We start from the raw sequence: 24369 nt of genomic DNA, 5'->3' as shown, positions 1-24369 counted from the left end.
ACACATTACAGCACTTGTTGATGTTTTCACAATAATATTACACTGGAGTGACTAAGGGCAGATGTTGAAAGAAGTAACTTTCCAATATCTTGTTGGCCGAGAGAGGAAGGAGGAGAAATGGTCAGAATTTGTGAAACTCTCTGGAAATTAGTACAAACTGGTCTATATTTACACTGAAGTAACTGGCTCAAGACCTGTCCAAGCTTCCTTTTTGTCTTCTACAATCATTTGCATTAGTGTATTGGATTTATAATCATCCCTTAGATTTAATCTTTAAACATTATTGTAAGATGCATGGAATGTGCTTTTTATACTTAGTAATCTATTACAGTATTTTAATGGAATTGAAAGGCAACACGAGTGAATCTGCTGATCTGGAAATAAATAAAAAACACAAAATGCTGGCAGAACTCAGCAGGCCAGGCAGCATCTATGGGAGGAGGTAGTGACGACGTTTCGGGCCAAACCCTTCATCAGGAGTGAAGTAACATGGGATGGTCGAAGGGGGATAAGAAGTGGGGGGAGGGATGAAGTAGAGAGCTGGGAAGTGATAGGCTGGAGGGAAATGGGCTAGGGGGAAGGTGGAGAATTATGGGAAATAAAAGAGAAAGAAAGGTAGGGCTGGGGGGAGAGATTATAGTGAGGGGGGAAAAAGAGAGAGAAAGAGAACCAGACTAAAATAATAGATGGGGATGGGGGTAAGGGTGGGGGCCAATGGGACAATGGGTCTGCCTGGACAGGCAGGTTTGTGAATCTTAGGTAGGAGGTAGAAACGGGAAGTGCGGGGTGTGGGAACTATAAGTTTGGTGGCCGTGGATGGGAGATCTCCTGAGCTGATGAGATTGGAAATGGTTTGGGAGACAATGGACTGGTGCTCCCTAGTGGGGTCATGGTCCAGGGGTAGATAAGAGGAGGTGTCAGTGAGTTGTCGTCGTGCCTCCGCTATGTACAGGTCACCAAACTTATAGTTCCCACACCCCGCACTTACCGTTTCTACCTCCTACCTAAGATTCACAAACCTGCCTGTCCAGGCAGACCCATTGTCTCTGCTTGCTCCTGCCCCACTGAACTCATTTCTTCCTATCTCGACTCTTTTTTATCTCCCCTTGTTCAATCCTTTCCCACCTATGTCTGTGATACTTCTATGCTTTACATCTCTTCAAAGATTACAAGTTCCCTGGCCCCCACCGCCTCATTTTCGCCATGGACGTCCAGTCCCTATATACCGCTATCCCCCACCAGGAAGATCTCCAAGCTCTCCGTTTCTTCCTGGATTCCAGACCCAGCCAGTCACCTTCTACCACCACTCTTCTCCGCCTCGTGGAATTAGTCCTCACCCTTAACAATTTCTCCTTTGGCTCCTCCCACTTCCTCCAAACTAAAGGTGTAGCCATGGGCACCCGCATGGGTCCTAGCTATGCCTACCTTTTTGTTGGCCATGTGGAGCAATCTATGTTCCAAGCCTACACCGGTATCTGTCCTCCTCTTTTCTTGCGTTATATCAATGACTGCATCGGTGCTGCTTCCTGCACGCATGCTGAGCTCGTCGACTTCATTAACTTTGCCTCCAACTTTCACCCCGCCCTCGAATTCACCTGGTCTATTTCTGACATCTCCCTCCCTTTTCTAGATCTTTCTGTTTCTATCTCTGGAGACAGCCTATCCACCGACATCTACTACAAACCTACTAACTCCCACAGCTACCTAGACTATTCCTCCTCCCACCCTGTCTCTTGCAAAAATGCTATCCCTTTCTCTCAATTCCTCCGCCTCCACCGCATCTGCTCTCAGGATGAGGCCTTTCATTCTAGGACAAAAGAAATGTCTTTTTTAAAGAAAGGGGCTTCCCTTCGTCCACTATCAACTCTGCCCTCCATTGCGTTTCCCGTATTTCATGCACCTCTGCCCTCACCCCATCCCCCTGCCAGCCCACCAGGGATATAGTCTCCCTGGTCCTCACCTATCACCCTACCAGCCTACAGATCCAACGTATAATCCTCCGTAACTTCCGCCACCTCCTACGTGATCCCACCACCAACCACATCTTCCCCTCCCCCCCCCACTCACGGCTTTCCGCAGGGATCACTCCCTACGCGACTCCCTTGTCCATTCATCCCCCCCATCCCTCCCCACGGACCTCCCTCCGGGCACTCATCCCTGCAAACGGAAGAAGTGCTACACCTGCCCCCACACTTCTTCCCTCACCACCATCCCAGGCCCCAGACAGTCCTTTCAGGTGAGGCACCACTTCACCTGCGAGTCAACTGGGGTGATATACTGTATCAGGTGCTCCCGATGTGGCCATTTATACATTGGGGAGACCCGCCGCAGACTGGGAGACCGTTTCGCCGAACACCGGCGCTCAGTCCTCCAGCAGTGGCGGGATCTCCCTGTGCCACACACTTCAATTCCACAGACCACTCCCACTCCGACATGTCTGTCCATGGCCTCCTCTAGCGTCAAGATGAGACCACACGCAGGTCGATGGAGCAATACCTTATCTCCCGCCTAGGTAGCCTCCTTCCTGCCGTCATGAACATCCAACTCACTGACCTCCGTTGATACCCCTGCCCCCCACCCTTACCCCCATCCCTATCTATTATTTTAGTCTGGTTCTCTTTCTCTCTCTTTTCCCCCCTCACTATAATCTCTCCCACCAGCCCTACCTTTCTTTCTCTTTTATTTCCCATAATTCTCCACCTTCCCCCTAGCCCATTTCCCTCCAGCCTATCACTTCCCAGCTCTCTACTTTATCCCTCCCCCCACTTCTTCTTATCCCCCCTCGACCATCCCATGTTACTTCACTCCTGATGAAGGGTTTCGGCCTGAAACGTCGTTATTACCTCCTCCCATAGATGCTGTCTGGCCTGCTGAGTTCTGCCAGCATTTTGTGTTTTTTTTTAATGGAATTGGCAAGCTTAGTGGTGTATAAGTCATAAACTTGGGTGTGAAGGTTATATTTAGAAAACTGTGGAATTAAGATTGGCAACACCCTTGAAATGTATTATTTAATCTGCTCAATCATGTTTGCTTGCATTCTTGGCATATTCTTTACTAAAGCAATGCACACAAAATGTTGGAGAAACTCAGCAGGTCAGGCAGCATCTATGGAAATGAATGAACAGTTGATGTTTCAGGCCAAAACCTTTCTCCAGGTCCTGAAGAAGGATCTCGACTCAAAACATTGACTGTTTATTCATTTCCATGGATGCTGCCTGACCTGCTGAATTCCTCCAGCATTTTGTGTGTGTTGCTTTGAATTCCCAGCCTCTGCAGACTTTCTCGTGTTTATATTTTGTACTATTCTTCTGTATTTGGTATGCTAAGTTTTCCAGGACTTCATCTATTGAATGACAACAAACTGTTCTAATTACAATACAGTCTCTCTTTTTTTCTCTCTCTTGCTCATTCTAAAATCATTTTATTAACTTTTAAATATCCTGCTTTTACGTCTCCTCCCAGCTTAGAGCCCTCATCTGCATTGCTCTATAATCAATTGTTTCATTCCTACTTTTCTCGATTAAACTAAACACTTACACGTGTATAGACTTGTGGTTAGACAGTGATTGACTATGCCTGCACTGGCATAATATTCCCTGGTCGATTAAGGTAAACATCCCTTTGACCACTCCCACACTCTGTCTGTCTATGCTGCCATCTTCAGGGATGTGTGGACTTGTACATCAAGGCCTTTTGGTTACTAAGTACTCCCTCGGGCCCTAATCTTTATGAATATGACCTACCCTTTTTAGACCCCTAAGCTCACATTTCTTCTTTTGCTCCTTACATTGCTGGCACTCAATTCTGGTGTTCATAGCTTCCTTCATCATGTCAGTAGCTTCCTCTTAGTTTTCATTGTTATCAGCCACGAAAGTCCTGGGTGGAGACTCAGGAATACCATCGCACTCAGATGTAGAAGAATTGTTTTTTGCTGTTTCTGTAACAGTTTTGTTTGACCAGTCAGGCTTGTTAGCATTGAGCTGAACCCCCGAACATGGAGGACCAGTGGACCACTCTTAGTTTGGCCTCTACCCTTTGGCTGTTTGGGATGGGTGACCCTACCAAGAGCCAAAGCATAAAACCCTGACTCCAGCCAGCATAGCTGTCCGGGGTCACTGAGGCGCGCAAGCCTCCAAATCCAATGACAAGGTTGTGGTCCTCTTCGAGGAACCTCACGTTTATCTGGATTAAATTCAATCAGCCATTGCTCTGCCTAACTTGCCTTTTTTTTTGTAAGTGGTTCATTTCAATTAGATCACAAAGTTGCTTTAAATCATAAAGTTGCATCCAGTCCCATTTAAAGCAAGTTCAAGGACATGACAGGAAAATGGCAGGTACTAAATGTACATAAATGAAGTGGAACCATTCAAAATGTTCTAATTTCTGAAAGTTAAAGGAAAAGAACTGTGAGTAACAATGTCAATTGACCTCTAGATGCCAGTGAATGGAAATGCATTCAGGGTTAAAGTCTGAACTCAAACCATGCAGTACTGTACAAGTTTCATTATGGTTGAGTATCTGATGGAAATGTTCTGCTGTGCAAAGGATTGCCTGTGTGTGTTAATGTAGAAAAATCCCTTTTGTATCTAGTTGCTCAGAAATCTACTTGAAGTAACATCTGCTGTTCTTTGTGGTGAGAATGTTTCCTCTTCTGAATGCAGTGCTAAATACGGATTAGATTGAACGTAAATGGTTATAATTGCCACTAAAATATCATTTTTATCGTCAAATATGTTGAAGCGTTCATGTAAGGGAATTATAATTTGCACTGACAAACTGAAACCACACTGTTTGATTAAAATACTAATTACGGCTTAATGCACCATTTTTAGACCCAATCAGACCTGTAATTATTGATAAGATTTTAAGGGTGATTATAGTGGAACTCTTTGTAGATATCTAAGATATATGTGTGCTACTGTGCGAACATCTTGGGGGGGGGCTGTCTGTCTGTGTCGGTGTCAAGAGTCCCCAAGAAGTTTGCACAGTACTGTAGTATTTTATGTATTGACTGTACTAGTTCTCCAAATAAGAAAAAATTCATGACATAATTGATGATAAGACTGATTCTGATATTGGTCTCAGTTGTGGAATGAGACTGGGAAGGGGACAGGAAGTGGGGAATCATGGTTAGGAAAAGGGGAAGGGAGAGGAGGGAGCAGGAAGCAAGAGAGATATTTTGTAATCTATAAAGCAATTGTTTGGAATCAAATGACGTTGCCTGGTGCCTCAGGGCTGGGTGTGTGTCTGCACTTGTGTCACCCCCCACCCCTGAAAGTGCTTCTCTGCTACCTGTGCCACACTCCTCCTGCGGCACTCCACCCTCTCCATTCCCAAAATCCTTTGCTCCCTTCAAATTTACAAACTTGGTCACCACTCCACATCAGCAAATACAATACTGTGCAGAAGTCATAGGCACTCTAGCAAAGAACTGTAAGGAATCATAGATGGGTCATTTCAGGATGATCAGATAGTTGTAGTTCAATGTGAAGTTTCCAAAGCTGCTCAGTGTTATTGAGTTTAATGACAAATGCTTGTGGTTTTGCTGTCAACAAGACCTTCCCAGATACCTGTACTACAGTTCTGGTCTCTTGTACATAAGACCATAGGATATAGGAGCAGAATTAGCCATATTGCCCATCAAGCCTGATCCAATTTTCCTCTCAGGCCCAATCTCCTGCCTTCTCCCTGTATCCCTTCATGCCCTGATCTTTCAAGAATCTATCAACCTCTGCCTTAAATATACATACAGACTTGGCCTCCACAGCTGCCTGTGGCAAAGAATTCCACGGATTCATCACTCTGGCTAAAGAAATTCCTCCTCATCTCCGTTCTTAAAAAATGCTCCTCAGTGTCCTAGACCGTAGGAAATATCCTCTCCACATCCACTCTTTCAAGACCTTTCACAATTTGATTGGTTTCAATGTGGTCACTTCTCATTCTTCTAAATTCTGGTGAATACAGGCCCAGAGTCATCAAACACTCTTCATATGACAAGCCATTTAATCCTTTGAACCCTCTAAGATAAGGAACCCAAAGCTGCTCACAATACTCCAAGTGAAGCCTCACCAGTACTTTATAAAACCTCAACATTACATCCTTTGAGACATGTACTATGAGGTTTTATCAATAAAAGTTGTTTTTTTCCCCAAGTGGTTGTACGATTGGACATTTAATTTCTCTGTAAAGGTTAGTTACAGGTAAATTTGAAGGAGCATCTTTGACAGTGAATGGAGTTTGGAGAAAAGTAATCTTAAAATCATTCCTTGATTGCAATAATTCTGAGAGCTGCCTTGCACTTCAGTAAATTTAAGTGGTGATTTGAACCTTGCTTAGTTTTTATTTCAAAGTTCAAAGGTTCATTTATTATCAAAGCGTACTACTCTGAAATGCTTCTTCTCCAGATAGCCTCGAAACGAAGAGAAAAAAAAGAACAGCACGATCATCAATCTCCTCCCCCACACAAAAACAGCAAAACATCAACCCCCCCCCAAATCCCCCTCCCATGCACACAAAAACAGAAACGAATGGGCGAAAATACAGAGTATTAAAAACTATAAGACTGAAAGAAAGTCCATAGTCTATATTCCAAATCCATATCCAAAATGCTGAAACAGCAGCAGAACACAAAGGCTTCGCCTTTCCAGCAGCAGAACAAGAGGGCAGGCAGCTGGCGCTCACTTCCACATTCGCCTCGATGTTTCCATCGCCTTCGTCGCTTTAATCGGCGAACAATGGAAGCTTTAATTGGGGAAATGGAGTTGAACATCAGCTCATGCCCCTTCCTGCAGCCCCCTCGCCACAAAGCTTGCGCTCGCTGCCGCCTGAAATCTTCTCAGAGACAGCAAAGTGCGGGATCACCGAAATGATCTCCAAACTGCAAATCACAGGTTCCAACTGTTAAGTCCTCGAAAGCAATCTTGCTTTGCTGCTGTTAATGCAGAAAAATTGAAACACCTTCAAAGTATACTTTTGGTGATTTTGTTAAATTATACCTGTAATGTTGTTGTGTGCTGGGGCAGCAGGCTGAGGGTAGCAGACACCAACAGAATCAACAAACTCATTCGTAAGGCCAGTGATGTTGTGGGGGTGGAACTGGACTCTCTGACGGTGGTGTTTGAAAAGAGGATGTTGTCCAAGTTGCATGCCATCTTGGACAATGTCCCCCATCCACTCCATAATGTACTGGTTAGGCACGAGAGTACATTCAGCCAGAGACTCATTCCACCGAGATGTAACACTGAGCGTCATAGGAAGTCATTCCTGCCTGTGGCCATCAAACTTTATAACTCCTCCCTCAGAGTGTCAGACAATCTGAGCCAATAGGCTGGTCCTGGACTTATTTCCACTTAGCATAATTTGCTTATTATTATTTAATTATTTCTGGTTTTATTTTGCTATATTTCTACTCTATTCTTGGTTGGTGCGGCTGTAACGAAACCCAATTTCCCTCAGGATCAATAAAGTATGTCTGTCTGTAAACCCCCAAGAATTATATTTGGTATTTCATTTTGTTGTGACTTCATTATTGTAAAAAGGAATGTTTAACATTTTAGAAGTGATTTTGTTAAGCTGATAGTGTGTTTCCGAGCAGAACATGCCTAAAAGGAGCATTCAGGCATAGAATTACTAACATTTTTGAGATAAGGAACAGGTTGGTGTGGCTGCTATTCAATTTGATAACAGTCAGATTTTGCCATGTATATCAGCTGGTTGAGTTCTATTTTGGCTTAATTGGCGATTAAAATTACATTTGTCTGGACTATGCTTAATTGTACGTTCAACCGGGAGGCTCCTGCTTGTGGTTCTCGGTGAGAGGCTAAGTTTCAGTTCATTTAGAGGCAACTGATGGTGCTTGTTCCTGACTGCAAAGTCCTGTCCATGTTGACTGAGAAATATTGTCCCAGAATCATTCACCTTGGAACCAGTGCTGGTTTTGATAGAATTTTATACAGAAGGAAATCTGTGTCCTTTGCTCACTTGTACCTTTGCAAAGGGCGTCCTGATTTTGGTTAGCTATGGATGTCTCTGCAACTGTTATCAGGCAATTCCTTTAGATCAGTGATGACATGGATGCCAGTTTTCTAGGTTGTGGGGTGACTGACGGACCAACATGGGAATCTCAGGCTACCTCAGAATTTGGGCAGAGGGCAATAATAGACTTATAACATGACTTGGGTGAAAGAGGAATAGTAAATCGTAAATAGTAAAACTCATCTCCCTTTTGTGTATGAGACAGGATGGGAAGGAGGAAAGTATTTTTCATGTCTTTGATTATTATTAAGTTCCATATTGAAATTATTCAGTGTAATATTTCTTGTGTATGTATGGACACTGTGCCTCGCAATTTCAGAGCAATTGGGATGCGCAATAAACCAGTGACGTCCAATTGAATAATGTAATTTAGTGTTAACATTTCACTCATGATTGTGTGGCTAGGCATAGCTCAAACACCTTCTAAAACTTTGCAATAGCACAAATATTGTTGGTGAAATCTGAGGGTGATGAGATGTACAGGTCTATCCTGGGACCAACCTATTGAAGCAATTCCGAAGAAGACACAATGGCAGCTTTACTTTATTTGGAGTCTGAGGAGGTTTGATTTTTCACAAAAGACTCTAACAGATTTCTGTAGATGTACAGCAGAGAGCATTCTGATTGTCTGCATCACTACCGGTATGGAGGCTCCAATGCACAGGAATAAAAAAAAGCCAGAAGGGTGCAGTCGGTTCTATCATGGGTACTAGTTTCCCCACCATCAAGGATATCTTCAGAAAATGGTGCCTCAAGAGGGTGTCAGCTATCATTAAGGACTCTCACCATCCAGGACATGCCCTCTTCTCATTACTACCATCAGGGATGAGATAGAGCAGGGGTTCCCAATCTTTTTTATACCATGAGACACCATTAACTAAGCGATTCGTGGACCCAGGTTGAGAACCCCTGAGTTAGAGGAACTTGAAGACACCAACTCAATGCTTTAAGAATAGCTTCTTTACCTCCACTATCAGATTTTTGAATGGTCCATGAGCACTACCTTTTTACTGCTCTCTTTTTTGCACTTTTAAAATTGTATTTCTTACTGGTATTTTTTAAAAAAAATGTATATCACAGTACTGCAGCTGAAAAACAAGTTTCATGACATGTCCTGATAATAAACCTGATTCTGATCCTTCACGATTCGTGGAATCAAATTTGGATTATTTTGAGTTCAGTGGTTAATCTTTGAATAAGCCTTCTGAATCATCAATGTTTTCTCCAAGAACTTCTGCTAATCAAGTACTCTGCACTCTCCTAAATCGATCTTTGCTTTGTTCCTCAGACCAAAGGATGCGATCAGGGCTTTGAAGAAGAGGCTTTCGGGAAACAAAAACTTTCGGGAAGTGATGTTGTGCCTGACGGTTGGTCCTGTGATTTGTTTTTAACTTAAAGTCAATTTGTGTTAAGAGCACTTTAACGTGAAATTAATTTTCAGGCATATCATATGATTAGATGGTATCAATAGTTTATAGAACTTCACAAACAAGATAAGTTAAAGTTTTTTAAAACCTTATTTAAAAAGCCTTTGATGCACAATGAATTGCATTAATTTTTGTCTAATTTCATATCTTTAAATTTATTAAATGAGGTTCAACTAAATACTTTGTCAGCAGCATTTATTAACAGAAGAAAAAACCCTCTGTCAGCAAGGGATCTCAGAAGATCATCAGTACACTCTTCAGTCAGGGCCTTAGTTTCTGCCTCCTGTGCTGCTTGTGTATTACTCTGCCTCGTGGGACAGCCACAACAGTAAGGCTGGCAGGATGTTGGGTGTCTCAATCACAAAAGGCACATGTGCCCATTGACGTGCTGAGAGCCACGGGCCTGTCCCAGTGCAATTCTGCACAAAGTTGTTAATATAGTAGAACTTACTAAGTGGAGCACAGTCCGCTATTTAAACTCACACCCACAGCAACAAAGAGTAATACAGGTTAAGTAGCCCTTCTCCAAAATTCCAAAAGTAGTCGGGACTTGAAGCGAGAATGGTAGAATTGAAAAGAGCCTTTTAGACTTGGCAGGTGAGCTCATGTTCTTCCTGTGCAATGTGGGAACTCAGGGAGGCTGCCAGGATGTGTAGAAACTATGTACAGCTACAGCTTCTTGTAGATGTACGATGGACCGAGGGCAGCGAGGAAAAGAACAATTGGGAAAGCCTTAAAAATCAACAAAGAACTTCTAACCAAGTAATAAGAAAAGGGAAGATGAATTATGAATGTAAACAAATACAAAATGTAAAAACAGATAGTTTTTACTAAATATCTAAAGATGAAAAGGGTGGCTAATGTGAACACAGGTCCTTTGGGAGATGAAAAGGTGGAATTAATATTGGATAATGTGGAAATGCCTGAGGCCGTGAAAAAAACTATTTGTCTTTGTGGTAGAGGACTTGCCTAACATGCCAAAAAGAGATGTTAACGTGATGAAAGGTGAGGACCTTGATACAATAGCTGTCGAGGTAGTCATGAGCAAATTAGTGGGCATTAGTTATAGTAGATATACTTGTGATGATTTACCAGAATTCTCTGGACTCTGGGCAAGTTCCAGCAGATTCAAAAGCAAAGAATATCACGCTACTGTTTTAAAAAAGTATGTAGGCAAAAGGTGGTTAACTATAGGCCAGTTAGCTTGATGTCTGTAGTCAAAAAATGCTTGAAATTATTATTGGGAAAGAAATAGTGAGACATCTGGATAGAAGTGTTTTCATTAGGCTGACACAACATGGATTCTCGAAGGGCAGGTCCTGTTTGACAAAATTACTGAAGTTCTTAGAGTAATAAGTACAGTGGTTAGAGAGAACAAGTGGATGTTGTGTGCTTTGATTTTCAGAAAGCGTTTGATAAGGTGCCGCGTAAAAGACTTAGCCATAAGGTAAGGGTGCATAGAGTTGGGGGTAGAGGATTGGTTAACTAATAGAAGGCAGAAAGTTGGGATAAATGACTGTTTCTCTCTCTGGTTGGCAGTCATTGGTGGAATGGAGTTCAGCAGGATCGGTGCCAGGTCCGCAACTGTTCATCGTATGCATTAATGATTTGGAAGTGGGGACTGAGTGTAGCGTACCTAAGTTTGCTGATGACACTAAATTAGGAAAAGCGAATTGTGCAGAGTCTGCAGCGATTAGTGGGCAAGGGTATGGCAGATGGGGTATAACGATGGTAGATTTGTGGTCATCCACTTTGGAAAGACGAGTAGAACATTGGATTATTATTTAAGTGGTGAAAGGTTGTAGCATGCTGCAGTGCAGAGGGACTTGGGCGTGCTTGTGCATGAATTGCGAAGATTTTGTTTGCAACCACAACAGGTTATCACATAGGTAAATGTAATGTTGGCTGTCATCATTCCAGGTAAGAGCAGGGAGTTTATGCTGCAATTGTACAGGATACTGGTGAGGTCCCACCTGGAATACTGCGTGCAGTTCTGGCCTTACTTGAAGAAAGACATACTAGCTTTGGATACGGTGCAGAGGAGGTTGATTCAGGAGATGAGAGGTTAACCTCTGAGGAGAGATTGAATCACCTGGGACTGTACTTACTCAGAAGAATAAGAGGTGATTTTATAGAAACTTAATAAAATTTGGAGGGATAAATAGGATAGAGGCAAGAAAGTTGTTTCCATTGATAAGCGACACTAGAACAATTTCTATCCTGTTGCCTTTGAACAGGAGTGTAACTGGATAGGGGCATGTGGTGTATGCAGAAGTTAAAACAAAAAAAAAAATCAGGATTGATGTTGCCAGATCTATTTCTTAACAAACATGAGAAAATCTGCAGACACTGGAAATCCAAAGCAACACACACAAAATGCTGAAGGAACTCAGCAGGTAAGGCAGCAGCTATGGAAATAAACAGCCGATGTTTTGGGCTGAGACCCTTCTTCAGGATTAAGGGAGATTTTGTCTTACAAAACCTTTATTTTTTCCCCACTTAACATAACTAATTTCTCAGTGTCTGGCCTATCAATTCTCCTTGAGTTAATTTATAAGGTGGAAAGCCATATTTGATCATTTCAATGACATGAAAGGGAGCATAGTAGGCAATGAAGGTTGAATTTTAAATAAGAATAAAAATATAAATTTTTATTCAGATACAAGTTGTGTGATTCATAGGAAAGGCTACTGTTTATCACTTACTTTTGATTTCCCCTGTGAATATGATAGAAAATGTATGGCTGCAGTCTGATCGTTGAAGATGATCCAATAGGGGGTTCCCTACTAGTAGGGAGTTTCAGTTTTTAAATATATTTCCCATGAAGATGTTGTGTGACCTGGAGGGGGATTGCAGACCGTGGTGTAACTATACAACTTTAGCTCCTAGAAAGTGAAACGGAGAGTTTCTGTGAAAGGTATCTTGGCAAGTTACTGCAGTGTATTTTGTAAATGCTATATGCTACTACTGTTATGTACAGATGCTGAAGAGAGAGGGAGGGTGGTAGATGAGGAGCCAATCAAATAGGCTGCTTTTTCCTGGTTGGGGCTGAGCTTAATCAATGCTGTTGTGATATGCTGGCATTCTCGCAAATGTAGAGTGTCCGGATCACCACCTTCAATTTGGAACTTTTAAAGATTGTGGGAAGCTTTTGGGGAATTAGAAACTCTGTAGAGTGTTGACCAAGGCTCCAACCTGTTTTTGTAACCATAGTCGTGTATGGTGACCCACTGGATGCTGGTATTGGATTTGGGAGTACATCCCTCCCCATCATCGAGAACATCGTCCAAAGGCAGTGCCTAAAAGGCAGCATCCATCGTTTAAAGACCCTCACAATCCAGGACATGTCTTCTTCTTATTATCATCACTGGAGTGGATGTACAGAAGCCTGAAGACCACTTCTCAATGTTTTAGGAATAGCTTCTTTTCCCACAGCATCAGGTTTTAATGGTGTCTTGCACTATTAATTTTCATTGCAACATGTAGTAATTTGTTACATCTACACCTGCTGCTGCCGCAAAGCAACAAATTTCACGACTGCAGGAGGTTCTGCAGATGCTGGGAAATCCAGATTATTACATACAAAATGCTGGATGAACTCAGCCGGTCATGTAGCATCCATGGAAAGGAATAAAGAGTCAGTGATTCAGGCCGAGACCCTTCATCAGGGTTGGAAAAGAAGGGAGAAGAAGGCAGAATAAGAAGGTGTGGGGAGGGGAAAAAGTGCAGGTAAAAGGTGAGAAGTGAAGCCAGGTGAGGGGATGGGTAGGTGGGTGGGACGGGGGTGGGGGGGGGGAGATGAAGTGAAAAGCTAGGAAGTGATGGATGGATCTTGCTTTCAATCTGAGGTAAAACTTTTCACCAAGGATCTCCTTAACATTAGGTTTGCACATGATTACAGTGTGATTGTTCACTCTGTACAAGACCTGCTGCTAATACTAAGTCTGATAAATATTTTAAATAAAGCATTTTCAGTCCTTGAATGTTCCCAAGACGAAGGTCCTTTACTAACCTTCTCCAAGACTTCCCTCTCCCACCCCCTCCTCCCAAAACTACACCCTCCACGAAGCCAGTTGAACATCTCTCATCTAGCTGTGCAGTTACGAGTGTAGAGAGTAGAGTAAGGGGGGGGGGGTGGGAGTGAGCATGTAACTTTGTGGAGCACGGGTGTTTAGAATAGTTGTTGGCTATCGGTACTGATTGTGGTCTGTTGGTCAGGATCCAGTTGCACAGGCATAGATTCCCAGGATCTGGAGTGCGGTGATGAGTTTGCTTGGAATTTATAGTAAATTATGGTTATAGAGTACCTGGAACACTTTGAATAATTCCATCGTTCCCGACCAGCTAATACTAATAAATTGCAGCACTAGGTCAGACCAAATTTCCTCATATTGCAACCAAGTATTTCTGAAATCGGAGATGTTCATGGTTTATTGGCATATTGTGTTGACTTCCCTCCTCTACTACATAAAAATTTATACATAACAAGTTGCGATCTAGCCAAAAAAATAAAGATCTATCTATTGTTGAAATTAGGAAGTAGGGCACTCAGCTCAAATTCGTCAGGAGCAACTGGAGATTTTTTTTGCCGTTTATTGTTCATTGAGACAGGAGGATCTTGACATGTACACTATATACAAAGTTAAATTTTCTTACCAGCTGGATGTCAGTCATGCTTTCAGATTTTCTTTTAACTTTTGAGCCTGTGCTTGGAACTGATGATCCAGGTGCTTTCCTTGAATCTCTTGGTACTTTTTTAATTAACTTTCAGTTCCTGTTTAGAAGTTCCTGTGGAATTTACTTTCAGAGAATGCATTCAACTTCAGAATCAGTTATTTCATATGTAAATTTATCCCCATTTCCCTACTGGTTCTTTTGCCAATGATCTTAAATCTTTATTTGCAGATTACTCCTTGTGAAAAGGCTACAATGCCAAAGCCCTTCATAACAGCCCTGTCTGTAAGGAATAAGAGTGTGCCATTCCCTTTAACTGGACTATACTTCTTCCCTCCCTGTCTCCTATAAAAATGCTATTCCCTTGTCTCAGTTCCTTTGGCTCCCCCATATTTGTTCCCAGGATGAGGCTTTCCTTTCAGGGATCTCCTCCTCCTTCAAAGAACGGGGTTTCCCTTCCTCCATCATTGATACTGCTCTCACCCACATGTCCTCCATTTTCTGCATTCACCCCATCTTCCCACCACCTTAACCAGGGATAGTTCCACTTGTCCTCACCTACTATCCCAGGAGCCTCCACATCCAACAGATCATTTTCCTCAACTTACCCCTTCTCAAAAGGGATCCTACCACTGAACTTGCCTTTACCTCCCTCTCTCCACTTTCCATAGGGATCACTCCTTCTTTGATTCCCTTGTCCATTTGTCCCTCCCCTCTAATGTCCCTCCTAGCACTTAACCCTGCAAGTGGCCAAAGTGCTACAGCTCCCCGTTCACCTCCATTCAGGGGCCCCAGACAGTTCTTCCATGTGAAGCAACACTTTACCTGTGAATCTGCTGGGGTCATCTGTTGTGTCTGGTGCTCCCAATGTGGCCTCCTCTACATAATAAATTGGGGGATGACTTTGTCGAGCACCTCTTCTCCATCTGCCAAAAGCGGAACTTCCTGGTGGCCAAACACTTTAATTCTGATTCCCCTTCCTGTTTCGACGTGTCGGTTCATGACATCCTTTTATGCCACCATGAGACCACTCTCAATGTGGAGGAACAAAACCTTATGTTCCGTCTGGGTAACCTCCAACATAATGGCATGAATATCAATTTTTCCTTTTGGTTAAAAAACACTCTCCCCTCTCCGCTCTTCTATTCCCCACTCTGGTCATTTCCCTCTTCTCATCTGCTTATCATCTCTCCTGGGTTCCCTCTTCCTTCCCTTCCTCTTTTGGTCCACTCTCCTCTCCTATCAGATTCCTTACTCTCCAGCCCTTTACCTTTCTTACGTACCTGGCTTCACCTATCACCTTCTAGCTATCCTCTTCCCCTGAACCCCCCACCTTTTAGTCTGTTGCTTTTCCCCCTTCCTTTCCAGTCCTGATGAAAGGTCTTGGTCCGAAACGCCAACTGTTTATTCATTTCCATAGACGCTGCCTGACCTGCTGAATTCCTCCAGCATTTTGTGTGTGTTGCTTTGGATTTCCAGCGTCTGCAGAATTTGTTGTGTTTACTGTTCCCTTTAAGCTTCATTGAATACCAAATAATCGCATTTTCCACCTCTTTGCCTTTTCTTACAGCCCTGCCATCTGTTTACCCATTATCACAGTTAGAATTAACAGTGAGCTTTTAAGTGATATTCTAGAGCAAAGGACATGACACTGGGGGAGTTTGGTGAGTTGGACAGCATCTGTGGAGGGAAGTGAACATAATGAAAGAATTAAGAGCAGGAGTAGCTCACCTGACCTGTTGCGTCCTCTCCGCCATTCAATTAGATCATGACTGATCTGGCCCTGGACTCAGCTCCACCTACTTGCATTTTCACCAAAGCCCTTAATTCCCTGCAAATGCAAGAATCTATCTTAATTATGTCTTAAATATACTCAGTAGTCACTTTATTCGGTGCCTCCTATACCTAATAAAATGGCCAGTGTGCCATATGTATGTGTTCTTCTGCTGCTATAGCCCATCCATTTTATGGTTCAATGTTTGCATTCAGAGATGCTGCTCTGCACACCATGGTTGTGGTTATTTGAGTTACTGTCACCTTCCTGTTGGTTAAAACCAGTATGGCCATTCTGTTCTGACCTCTCATTGAGAAGACAGTTTTGCCCATCGAACTGCCTCTCACTGGGTATTTTTTTGTTTTTGTGCCATTCTCTGTAAACTCATAGATAGAGACTATTCTATGTGAAAATCTCAATAGATCAGCAGTTTCTGAGTTACTCAAATCAACCTGTCTTGCACCAACAATCAATCATTCCATGGTCAGAGTTACTTAGATCACATTTCTTCCCCATTCTGATCTTTAGTCTGTATGGCTACTGTCGGCATGCTTTTATGCATTGAGTTGATGCCACATGATTTGCTGATTGGATATTTGAGTTTGAAATTGTTTATTTCTTTAACCTGTACAGGTTCTGGAGACCTGTGTGAAGAACTGTGGTCATCGATTCCATGTGCTGGTGGCCAGTCGTGACTTTGTGGAGGATGTGCTAGTGAAAACCATTCTGCCGAAGAACAATCCTCCTAATATAGTGCAGGATAAAGTCCTGAGTTTAATCCAGGTAAAAGGTGCCAATAGTTCATTGTTATCTCCAGTATTTAGTCATTCAGCAATATCTTAACACTGGACAACAACTTTTTTTTTGGAAATGTTGCTTCCTCAGAATGTTTTGTTTTTGTTTATGATAGACTGAAGCTGAACACAAATATAATTTCAGACTACTTGTATCACGTAGGAATTTAGAGAAACAAGAAATTAACTTGTATTGAATATAATGCGTTTAATTGCTTGATGGTGCTGATGCTTTGCAATAGTTCAACGAAGTTAAAACTGTTTTGTTAATGATTTTCATTTATCCTTTGTGTCTGAGGCTTCTCGCTTAAGTGTCCAACAATAATCAGCCAGCATTGATGGATTCCAGTTGCCCTGATACCGTTTCTCCTTCACAGCAATGTCCTGGTGAAACCTGTCACCGTGCTCATCACTGACAGTGCCAAGATTTGTAGGGAAGAAGTTTAAATGGGAATGCAGAAAATGAATCTTTAGTGACATGTAGCTTCATGTCTTTGTATTCTTGAAGCATGTTGTCAACCAGCTGCATGGAATTTGGTGCTCTGTATTTGTCAAGAAGGTTTTCAACAGCATCCTTGAATGCCTTCCGTGCTATTTTTTCCGGTCCCACTAGATGTTCTTTGAATTGCCTGCCATCGATGACCTATTTGATTCGTGGACCAATAAAAATGCCTTTCTTAACCTTGGCATCAGTTATTCTGACTTGATTTATGAATTGAAATAACAAATATAGGCCATTTCAAAATAAGTGGTGTGTGATAGGGAAATTTCATGGTGATTTTCATGATCAGCAGTCCAAAATCCATAAGATACTCCCAAAGGTATTCAGAAAGCAAAATCTTTGTTGTCTGTTGTAAATAGAAATGTATAAAATTGATGAACAGCAAACCATCTGGTCCATTAATCCATAGACTGATCAAAACATCATACTTGAAGCTCTTCAAGTAGCTTCCTCACCACATTTGCCAACCACGAGATTTGGAAGAGGCATAAATGGTGAAATCCGAGGACTAATATAGGATATCATCAAAGGTTCATTTATAATCAAAGTGTGTATCCAAATACAACTTGAAATTTGTCTTCTCCAGGTAAGACACAAAAACAAGAAAGAACATGAAAGAACAGAAAGAAACATCAAACCCACCCCTCAGTACAAAAACGGACAGCATCCCAATCATCAACCCCCCTAAAAACCCCTCCAATCCATAAATGCAGAACCATCGACATTCATCAAAAGAGAAGAGAGGGGCACTACATGAGGCAGAGAGGCCTACCTACCTGCTACAGTGAGCCACACAACAGTAGGCCGCTCACAGACTCCTCTGGCAGCAATCAAAAGGCAGGTAGTCGGTGCTGAAACTCTCACTCGCTTCTGCATTTGCCTCGATGTCTCAATCTGCCTCGATGCTTTAATCAGCAATTAATGGATGCTTTAAATGGTGAAATGGTGTCGAACCTCAGTTCGCACCCCATCTCTAAGTTTCTTTGCATTAAGGCGGTCAGAGTATGCGCTCACTTCCCAGTATCTTCTTGGAGACGGCAAGGTGCCGGATAGCTCAAATGATCTCCAAACTGTAAATTGCAGACTCCCAACAGTCCCAGAAACACATTTAAGGTGAACAACAGACATAAAAGGAGTAAGATGACCGGATCATTGCAAAATGTCAAATATTCAGGGTTTTTTGCTAATTCCCATGTAATTCCATGCTTTCACTTTGTTGTGCTGATGGTCTGCCTGACAAAAGAGTAAATAAGTTGTGCATTCCTCTTAACAATACTACCCAAGGACAAAAAAATGCAGTAGTGTTCATATTTTTGGGAAAGATATCTCAGCTTTAGAATGCTGGCAGTACATTTTACCAGAATGATTAAATTATAGGCACACGTTACCAAGGCACACATGCTGGAAAGTTGAAGAAGAGCTCTGGTGAAAACAGGTTTAAAAAAAAAAATTAGATTGATGGTGTACATAGAGTAATTGTGTATCTTGGGACAGCAGAACATAAGAGTGTAAAATTCTATCATTTAGAGTTAAATTATTAAGAGTAAGTCAACAAATAACAAAGTCGAGTATTCTCAAACTTAGTGAGGTTTGAACATAATATTGCAACTGTACTTTTGTTCTGCAAAGGTAGTGTGCTTTTGCAACATAAGCAGAGTATTCTTCTGCTGAGATGAAGGCCATTTGGTCTTTCTGCCAACTGAAATACTATGTCTAATCCAAGTTTCCAATTCTTAGTCCATAGCCATTTGTTGCAGCATTCCTGTTTAACCAAATTCTTCTTAACCTTTTAATCTGCAAGGGTATTTGTTTCTACCACCTTCTTAAGGTCCCCTTTAGTTGCACTCTGTTCTAAATGCTCCACTGTTAATTGATTTCTGTTACAGGAAATAAATCTTTGCAATAAATTTTACCCACACCCTACAAGATATTATGTCTTTTTATGTCTCCTTGTTCTCTCAACATGCCTATCCAATAGTTCCTCGTGATTAAAATTATACACTTTATATAAGAATTGCATCAGACATAGTACACTCATTGACCATCCTGTTACCACGTCAAAAGAAATCAAATCAAGTTAGTTAAACATTTTGAAACACAAAAAATTCCATTATTCCTGCATGTCTTTAATTTGTGACCTTTCATACTGGCTATTAATACTTAGCCGCAGAAGTTTTATTCTAGTTTTCTTACTATTGAGGTTAGATTTTCTTGCCTCTAATTTATTTGTTCTTCCCTTTCTTAAAACAAAATATGTACTGTTAACAATCTTCTAGTCCATTGGCACCGTTTTTGTATCCAGATGGAGACAGACACAAGAGACTGCGAAATGCTGTACTGTGAAGAAACCCCCCTCCCCCACCTTGGTTTCAAGCTTGATTTTTTAAAAATCAAAATAAACCTTATTTATAATAAAAATATATTTACATGAATAAACTAGGTAATGATAGAGATCTAGAAGATTATAAGGCTAGCAGGAAGGAGCTTAAGAAAGAAATTAGGAGAGCCAGAAGGGGCCATGAGAAGGCCTTGGCAGACAGGATTAAGGAAAACCCCAAGACATTCTGCAAGTATGTGAAGAGCAAGAGGATAAGATGTGACAGAATAGGACCAATCAAGTGTGACAGTGGAAAAGTGTGTATGGAACTGGAGGAGATAGCAGAGGTACTTAATGAGTACTGTGCTTCAGTATTCGCTACATAAAAGGATCTTGGCGATTGTAGGGATAACTTACAGCAGACTGAAAAGCTTGAGCATGTAGATGTTAGGAAAGAGGATGTGCTGGAGCTTTTGGAAAGCATTAAGTTGGAGAAGTCACCGGGACTGGATGAGATGAACCCCAGCTACTGTAGGAGGTGAGGGAGGAGATTGCTGAGTCTCTGGCGATGATCTTTGCATCATTAATGGGGATGGCAAAGGTTCCAGAGGATTGGAGGGTTGCGGATGTTGTTCTATTATTAAAGTGAACAACTATTATTAAAGTGAAGTAAGTGAGTCTTACTTCAGTGGTTGGTAAGTTGATGGAGAAGATCCTGAGAGGCAGGATTTATGAACATTTGGAGAGGCATAATATGATTTGGAATAGTCAGCATGGCTTTGTGAAAGGCAGGGCATGCCTTACGAGCCTGATTGAATTTTTTGAGGATGTGACTAAACACATTGATGAAGGTAGAGCAATAGATATAGTGTATATGGATTTCAGCAAGGCATTTGATAAGGTACCCCATGCAAGGCTTATTGAGAAAGTAAGGAAGCATGGGAATCAAGGGGACATTGCTTTGTGGATCCAGAACTGGCTTGCCCACAGAAGACAAAGAGTGGTTGTAGATGGGCCATGTTTTGCATGGAGGTCAGTGGCCAGTGGTGTGCCTCAGGGATCTGTTCTGGGCCCCTACTCTTTGTGATTTTTATGAAAGACCTGGATGAGGAAGTGGCGGGAAGGGTTAGTAAATTTGCTGATGACTCAAAGGTTGGAGGTGTTGTAGATAGTGTGGAGGGCTGTCAGAGGCTACAGCGGGACCTCGATAGGATGAAAAACTGGGGAGAGAAGTGGCAGATGATGTTCATTTTGATAAATGTGAAATGGTTCATTTTGGTAGGTCAAATACGATGGCAGAACATAGTATTAATGGTAAGACTCTTGGCAGTGTGGAGGATCAGAGGGATCTTGGGGTCAGAGTCCAGAGGACACTCAAAGCTGCTGCGCAAGTTGACTCTGGTTAAGAAGGCAAACGGTGGATTGAGCTTCATCAATCATGGGATTGAGTTTAGGAGCCGAGAGGTAATGTTGCAGTTATATAGGACCCTGGTCAGACCCCACTTCGAGTACTGTGCTCAGTTCTGGTTGCCTCATTACAGGAAGGATGTGGAAGCCATAGAAAGGGTGCAGAGGAGATTTACAAGGATGTTGCTTGGATTGGGGAGTGTGCCTTATATAGGTTGAGTGAACTCGGCCTTTTTCCCTTGGAGCGACGGAGGATGAGAGGTGACCTGATAGGGGTGTATAAGATGATGAGAGGCATAGATCGTGTGGATAGTCAGAGGCTTTTTCCCAGGGCTGAAATGGCTAGCACGAGAGGGCACAGTTTTAAGGTGCTTGGAAGTAGGTACAGAGGAGATGTCAGGGTAAGTTTTTTTTACACAGTGGTGAGTGTGTGGAATGGGCTGCCTATCATATCCAACAGTGGTGGTGGATATGATAGGGTCTTTTAAGAGACTCCTGGACAGGTACATGGAGCTCAGAAAAGTAGAGGGCTATGGGTAACCCTAGGTAATTTCTAAGGTAAGGATATGTTTGGCACAGCTTTGTGGGCTGGCGGGCCTGTATTTATTGTGCTGTAGGTTTACTATGTTTCTAAACCTTGCAAAGCCTTTTCAGTTCTTACATTCATAGTCAGTGCATTCAGAACTGTTATATTACATTCCTACACATCAATAGCACTACTGCCACTTGTCATCTAGGATGGTTTCCTTACCCATCCTGGCCCCTCCCTTTTCTAGTAGCAGAAGAACTGTGGTCCTCATGCACTGAGCCCTTTCAAGCTTGAATTATATCCTTGGTTAATGAATATGGTTGCAAATCCCCAGGAGTCTTGCGAGATTCGGCATGTCATCAAAGACCTTGACAAACTTCTATAGATGTGTGGTGGAAAGTGTGCTGACTTACTGCATTATGGGAACGCCAATGCCTTTCAGCGAAAAATCCTACAAAAGGTGATGGATTCGGCCCAGTCTGTCATGATGTCATGAGTAAAGCCCTCCCAACCATTGAGCACATTGACATGAAACATTGCTGTAGCATCCATCATCAAAGCTCCTCACCACCCAGGCCGTGCTCTTTTCTTGCTGCTGTCATCACATAGAGGTACAGGTACCTCAGGACCTCCACCACCAGGTTCAAGAACAGTTACTACCCCTCAACCATCAGGCCCTTGAACAAAAGGGGTAACATTCTACTTCTAATGTTCCCACAACTGATGATCTCTCTTTAAGGACACCTTATCTTGTTATTTCACACTCATTATTGCTATTTAGTTATATTTGCATTTGCACAGCTTGTTGTTTACAGTTGCTGTTCTATAGATTTGCTAAGTAGGCCCACAGAAAAAGGAATCTCAGGGTTGAATTTGGTGACATGTATGTACTCTGATAATAAATTTTACTTTGAACTTTGAAATGCTTCAGCCATGTCTTTGGAACTCCTGTGCTGTGCCTTAATATTTCCTGTCACAATAAGGAAGCACTATTGTTTGAGGCAGTATTGTCTCCTTTTATGAAGTAGCTAGGTTGCGTGTCACTCAGCTTGCATAGATTCAAATGAGGTTGAAATGTATAATTTGCAAATCAGATTGATCTGGTCAACTGTAAACACTGATATGATGGTACTTCATATTTCCTGTTGCCTTCATGTCTTTTGAACCATGAAGCAAAAATAAATACTACTTAAAGGTTACATCCACTACCTGGTATGTTACAAAGCGTAGTCTGCTGTTAAAATTGCTACAGTTAACTGTCAAAAGGTGTTGCAGTTCTTTCTAATGCTTTGGATCAAAGAGTTAGGAAACATAATTGAGCCACCTTTGCAGGAAACAATGTGCAGATTTTGTGTAATGCTTGTGTAATGTGTTCTAAGGTGAATAACTTGGAGATCCTTTATCAATGAATTAAAATTATTCCAAACCTTTATTAAGTACTACAATGCCTGAGTAGAATTGTGTCCAATATCAGTCATTACCTTTTGGGAAGAACATGAAATCCGAAGGGTTCAGGCAGATTTACTTTGTTGATAACAGTATTGAGGAACAGTGGTAGATCTGAGGGGCGGTATGATAGCATAATGGATTGCACAGAGCTTTACAGTACAGGCAACCCAGGTTCAGTGCCCACCTCTTCCTGTAACCCTGCCGCCGCATGGGTTTCCTCTGGGTGCCCTGGTTTCCTATCACAGTCCAAAGGTGTACTGGTCAGTAGGTTAATTGGTCATTGCTTAGGCTAGGGTTAAATCGGGGATTGCCAGGCAATGTGGATTGAAGGGCTGGAATGGCCTGTTCTGTACTGTCTCCCAATAAATAAATAAATAATTCTCCTCACAACAGAGAAGGTCAAGAGGAAGTTTAAAACTGAAGTGCGATTTGTTTCTGGTATTTGTTGGCTTAGGAACTAGGTGATACAATTAAAGAATCGGAACAAACATAAAACTTCCTTGCTTTAATTTGGAAACTATTCCCTTATAGTTTCTGTAATAAAACTGAATAGGATAAATAAGAACTAATATTGAAGCATAAATTATATTTGCTGGAATAAAAATAGAAAATGCTGGAAACACATGAGAGAGAGAGAGAGAGAGGTTTACTATTTTAGATCATCCCTGCAGCTTATCAGTGAAGCTTGTAATTCTGTTCCAAAGTTGTGGAATGCTTTTACCATGATGAGAGGGGTAACTAAAGCTAAAAGCGTCAAGTATACCATTTTTACGATGGGATAAATCCTTAATGCTGTGTGTATCTAACTTTGGATGCAGGCTTGGGCTGATGCTTTCCGGAGTACTCCAGATCTCACTGGCGTTGTGACTGTTTATGAAGAACTGAGGAGAAAGGGGCTTGAGTTCCCTATGACTGATCTTGATGCCCTGTCTCCCATCCACACACCCCAGAGAGTGAGTATAAACTAGATTCTGGTTATTACTTATTTCTGTTATGTTGACTGATTTTGGGTAGATGAACTACTAAAATTTTTCCACCGTGTTGGTTTGGTAGAGACTGAGTATCTTTAATGTTGGATGATTTAGATATTTGATAGCATCAATTCTAACTAACTTTTTGTTGGTATAAAATGGTCTGTGCTTTGCACATGATTTATGGTTGACTATAATCTTTGCATCAGCAGCACAAACCTCACTGGTGAGATTCAGACGTGGAGATATGGAAGAATTAATGATCTTTGGAGAGGAAAGCAACATGTTCAGGATCTTTGCAATTGGGTCTTAGCGTGAGCATTGGGTCAAATGTAAGATTCAAAGATTCAAAGTACATTTATTATCAAATAATGTATGTAGTATACAACTCTGGAATTTGTCTTCCCTACAGACAGCTATTAAAAAAAAAAAATCCATGGATCCCGTTCAAAGAAAAACATCAACCACCCCCCCCCCATGCACAAAAAAGC

General features: G+C 41.9%; 1 protein-coding gene across 5 annotated transcripts in view; it reads left to right on the top strand.

Moving 5' to 3' along the window:
• The window catches only part of tom1 (target of myb1 membrane trafficking protein), a 101986-nt gene that overhangs the window by 27570 nt on the left and 50047 nt on the right, over positions 1 to 24369 (top strand). For all 5 annotated transcript variants that reach the window (XM_073033990.1, XM_073033987.1, XM_073033985.1 and 2 more), the window contains exons 3-5: positions 9323 to 9401; positions 16543 to 16692; positions 23726 to 23860. In XM_073033990.1, the coding sequence (XP_072890091.1) occupies positions 9323 to 9401; positions 16543 to 16692; positions 23726 to 23860 (364 nt within the window). The remainder of the gene's footprint in view (positions 1 to 9322; positions 9402 to 16542; positions 16693 to 23725; positions 23861 to 24369) is intronic.

Source organism: Hemitrygon akajei, chromosome 31, assembly GCF_048418815.1.
Source record: "Hemitrygon akajei chromosome 31, sHemAka1.3, whole genome shotgun sequence".
Taxonomy (NCBI): Eukaryota; Metazoa; Chordata; class Chondrichthyes; order Myliobatiformes; family Dasyatidae; genus Hemitrygon; species Hemitrygon akajei.
The sequence above is the reverse complement of the archived record's forward strand: the minus strand, read 5'-3'. Positions and strand labels throughout refer to the sequence as shown.